General features: G+C 47.1%; 1 protein-coding gene across 4 annotated transcripts; it reads left to right on the top strand.

Annotated features, from left to right (window-relative positions):
* Window positions 1–1,035: 1,035 nt before the first annotated feature.
* LOC125548836 lies at window positions 1,036–3,304 on the top strand. Of its 4 annotated transcripts, none has more exons than XR_007301187.1 (2): window positions 1,036–1,181; window positions 1,360–2,176. XR_007301187.1 is itself a non-coding variant. In XM_048712369.1 (2 exons), the coding sequence occupies exon 2, from the start codon at window positions 2,465–2,467 to the stop codon at window positions 3,224–3,226; it is 762 nt and encodes a 253-aa protein (XP_048568326.1). In that variant the 5' UTR covers window positions 1,036–1,181; window positions 2,234–2,464; the 3' UTR covers window positions 3,227–3,304. The 4 variants fall into 4 exon arrangements, 1 of the variants encoding a protein (XP_048568326.1); XR_007301186.1 differs by having other exon boundaries at window positions 1,356–2,176; XR_007301185.1 differs by having other exon boundaries at window positions 1,260–2,176.
* Window positions 3,305–4,684: the final 1,380 nt, after the last annotated feature.

The following is a 4,684-nucleotide window of genomic DNA, read 5'->3' as shown; positions in this document are numbered from 1 at the left end:
CGAACTGGAGGAGCGGGAGGAGGAGGAGGAGGAGGAAGAGCACCTGCCCGCCATGCGCCTCAGCAACCAAGAGCCGCCGCCGCGGCGAGGGACCGGGGCCGCCGGGTACTCGAGCAGCGGCTCGTTGCCTCCCTCGTGGTGCTCGAGGACGAAGTGGAGCGTGCGCCCGGGGACCACCACAGGCGGCGGCCGTCGGTGTTGTGGCGCCCCCTCACCGGCGCATTGTTGGTGGAGGCTAGCTGTTCCTCGTGGTGGTGTTGGAAGTATGCCGCCCACTGCGCGTGGTTGTTGGCGGCGTACTCTGCGTGGCCCCGCACCTCCTCCAGCAGGGAGGCCCGAACGCGCGCGATCTCGCCGTGGAAGCGGTCGGCGTCGGGCTGTGGGGGGACGGGGACACCTCCGACGCTGAGCCTCCACCACCCCGGCACGCGCATATCAGGCGGCACCGGGTAGTTGGCGTCGTGGAGGAGGTAAGGCTCCCACTCGTGCAGGTGGCGGCAGCCGAAGCCGTTAGCCGCCGCTCCATCGCCGAGGAATCGCTCTCCCATCGGCGGTTGTAGACGGAGAAAGAAGAGATAGAGAGAGATGAGATGTGTGTCAGCGGCAAGAGAGAGACTGCGGGCGAAGGAGAGTGCGGCCACTGGCGAGGGAGGAGGCGGCTTTTATAGCGGCCGGGGGGGCAGACGTGTGTACGCGTGGCGGGAGGGGAGGGGCGTGTCGCCGCGCCATGACTGCGCCGCCCGTGAGGAAACAATGGAAGGCTGGCCGGCGGCAGCCTTGGCATTGATTCCTCACGGAAAAACGAGAAGATGAGGAAGACGAGACGCGGCTGGCCGCTGACTCGGCGGTTCCACCAGGCTTTCGCGTCAAAAACGTTTTCTCCTACGCCCCCGGGCACCCTAGCGCGTCGGGTTCAGTCTGAATCTACCAGCGTCAATTTTGTGTCTAACCGGTGAAAATTGGACTCCTGAAAACACGACTGAGTTTTTTTAGCGCCGGCTATAAAAAAGGACCTTATGGGCTGTTGGGGGGCGAGTCGAGATGCTCTAACCCTAGCAGCCATCGGTCTTTCTCGGTTCGCTCGATTGCACAGGACATGGGATTGGATCGAGCGACCGCGTGACGGCGGCGGCTCCTGTAGACCGTAGTCGCCTCTGCTGTGGCCGCCTGCCGCCAGCACGGTAACTTCTTCTTTCTCAAACCCCTGCTCTCCTTCGGTCCTCCCATGCTATTGCCTCATGCCTGTCCTCCTCCTCTAGGGTTAGGGTGCTGGCTTTGCTGCTGCTTCGCTCTGTACAGTATACTGTTGTTGCTTGCTCCTGCTCACCTGCTGCTGTTGCTCTTGTTCCGGCTAGGCAGTGACATATACATACATGGCATCTGTGGGCACTTACCACAAGGACCAAAAAAGAGGCATGGATGCAACAAATGGGGCAGTATTAATACTGGAAATCATGTCACACAATCAGTTATTTTTTGGACTTATTACATGATATTCTATTAATTATTTATATATACCCGTCATATCGACGTATTGCTGTTTCTATAAATTGCCGTGTCCCCATCCCCGTATCGCCGCTGGCACATCGAGGGCCTTGTGGATCTCCTACGAATGCTTTGCTTCCTTCTAGCTGGCCTTGGAGCCCTCGCTTCTTTAATTTCCAGCAAGAAATTGAGCAAGCCTGGAAGGTGGTTAGCACTAGTACATGGCTACTTTGCTTCAGTATTAAATTTTCTAGTATAGATTTGATCCATCCATCAGTGATTTAGTTGAGGGTACAAGTTATAACGTTAGAGAAGCCTGCTGCATATCAAATTAAGGCGTAGAGCCTTTTATAATCTCATGTATGTTTTATTCTACAAATCCAAGTACTAGATCACGTGATGTTGCCAAGAAACTAGTGTCAGTATTATTTTTCCAACCTGTATATAGTACCTTTGCATTTGTTCTTAGGGACTGCAGGTTGTTTTGAATTTTGCCCATGCCCTATACCTGCGACCACCTACTCAAAATAACAGGGAAAGTATATACAGAGGCTAAATAGCCTAGAAATTTCACCAAGTATTTTTCCTTCTGTTGGAGCAATAGTACTTGTGTATGATTTGTGGTATAGTTGTGCAAAAATAATGAAACCTGCTACCGCTAGTCAGTAGCCTTGGGTCATTGTTCTGTGAAGCAGCCAGTATAATAATTTACTGTTCTTTCTCTTAAGGCGTGTAATTTGTATTTCAGATAATCGTGTGGTCTCTTAGGCGATTATTAGAAGAAGGGACTGGCAAAATTGATCCATAGAGAAGTCTGTCTTTGAACAATGAACCGAAAATTCCTGTACATGACGGCCATGAATGTCAAAAGGAGTTCATACACTCTGCACCGCATCAAGGCGTCACAATTGTTTACCCCAAGGGTGCACCTGACTCCGCGGCTGCGGCGGTGGAGGACCATTCTGTGCCGCCGCCAACAATGGCTTTCCATCCTCCTCGGTCCGAGCATAGACGGGAGATAATGGAGTTCATGCTCTTCGGCAGCAGCAGGAACAAGATCGTCTGCACAGACGAGAGAGGTCGAGCCGTCTTATATGATGACGGCCTGCAAGCTGTCCGCATGTTGCCAAGCCTCAAAAAGGCCAAGTGGAAATCAGTGCCCCTCGCCGTTGGTGACAACCTGTTGGTCATGGAGGCGATCCCTAAGAATGATCAAAAGATGGAACATCAATCTTTCGAGGCGCTTATGTATGGTGAAAGGCCTAAAATGTTCAAGGGGGTGGACTTTTTCTGGCACTCCATCCCCCCGCCGCCTTATGTCTATGCCCCTGGCTATGGTGTCGACCGTTCTGGTGTGATCACCGCGTGCACTATGGTCAATAGCTCAAGCATCTTGATATCCACAGGGAGCCTCAGCACCTACTGCTTGGACATGGTGAGCGGTAAGTGGAGCAAGAGTGGTGCCTGGCCGCTGCCGTTTAAAGGACTTGCAGAATATGTTCCGGAGTACGATCTCTGGTTTGGTGTCTCGGCAAAGGGGGGTGGCGTCCTCTGCGCATCAGACCTGGGTGCTGCCGTGGCATTCCAAGAGTGGGAGGGATTTGCTATCCCTGAGGGTACCGAGCTAGGATCGCACCTCCTGCACCTAGGTGCCGGCCGTTTCTGTGTCGCCAAGTCGATCATGACAACAAGGCCGGCCCGTGCGTTGCAACGGGAGAGAAAACATAACACACACTCTTAACTCAACAACTATCACCCAAGATCACAATAGGTTCGTCTTCTTTATTTTTGCAAGGATCATATTTGTGTTGCCGCTTATCCTCCTTCTCACCCTCGCCGGCGATGGCCTCGGTGTTCACACAAAATAACAAAAAACGTGTGTTGAATATGATTAATCCTAAGGCGTCTCTCTCTCCCCCTCCCTCCCTCCCTCCCTCTCTCGCTCGCTCGCTCGCTTTCTCTCATTCTCGCGATGAGAAATCTGTTGTTATCGATGTTTTCAGAGGTATGCATGTGTAGTTATCGATGTTTTCAGAGGTATACATTTTTCAGAGGTATGCATGTGTAGTTATCGATGTTTTATTTTCCTTATATGGTTATAGTGGGGTGTTTATTTGCAATCTGGATCGCCGTCGGTATGGAAAAAATGGATCTTGCACTATAAATTATAAGTTTGCTTCCAAAAAAAATTTTAAAAATATTTAACAGGTAAAATTAACATCATATTTAGATTGCACACATTTTTCTAATAAAATTTCATATATAATATTTTAAAATCGAAGTTACGGTTTAAAAGATATAGATAATTTAAAAAATCATTTGGTTTGACTCAAATATATTCCAAAAAATTATTTTAAAATACTTAACAGGTAAAAATAATCTCATATTCATATTCTACATATTTTTCTAATCAAATTTCATATATAACATGTTCAAATCGTAGTTACGGTTTAAAAGATATAGATGATTTTAAAAAGCATTTGTTTGACTTAAATATGATCCACCGATGAATTACCTAAAACATCAGGGGGTATTCGAAAAATGTAAAATAACAGTTCAGGTGTGACTTAATTCCGGATGGCGGGTTGATTTCAAGAAAAGACAGGGACTTTTGTATAAAATACAAAAATAACGATTCGTTTTAACTTAAAACAGAACTGCGGGTTGAATTCTCTGAAATAGAGGGACGTTTCTGAAAAATGCCATGACGAACGAAAGAAACCCAATTTGCTTTATTATTAGGTAAAGATTAAACTTTATTTAAGAGACGTGCTGCCACATGTGTTGTTTCCATGACACTACTGCCATTGTTGACAAGTTAGTGATGTTTACTGTCTCATATAAAAATCTTTGAGTAAAAATTAGTCGAAACTCTTGATTTTGTGAATATGTTTTTGTAATATAGCAAACATGCATGGGCGTTGCAACGAGAGAGGAGAAAAAATATCTTGCAATTTAGCAATTCTAGCATCAGGTGAAACCTTTATCTAGGAAATACATCCGTCCGTTGCAACGGGAGAAACGAATTCTCGCTGACATTTGATTATCTTTTGCTTTCAGGAAAACATGAATTTTTCTCTACTTAAAGAAAAGAAACTTTTTCAAAATTTGAAGTTTTTTATTAAGTTGTATTTTCTAAACTTAAATTTTTGAACACATGAGTTTTTTAAATAATTTAATGAAACTTCTCTTTTCATCA

This window comes from Triticum urartu, chromosome 3 (assembly GCF_003073215.2).
Source record: "Triticum urartu cultivar G1812 chromosome 3, Tu2.1, whole genome shotgun sequence".
NCBI lineage: Eukaryota > Viridiplantae > Streptophyta > Magnoliopsida > Poales > Poaceae > Triticum > Triticum urartu.
Note: the sequence above shows the minus strand (reverse complement) of the source record. Positions and strands in the feature narration are given on the sequence as shown.

Bases quoted from the DNA above. Each gene is read 5' to 3' on its own strand.
- LOC125548836 (XM_048712369.1), top strand. From the start codon at position 2,465: ATGGCTTTCCATCCTCCTCGGTCCGAGCATAGACGGGAGATAATGGAG.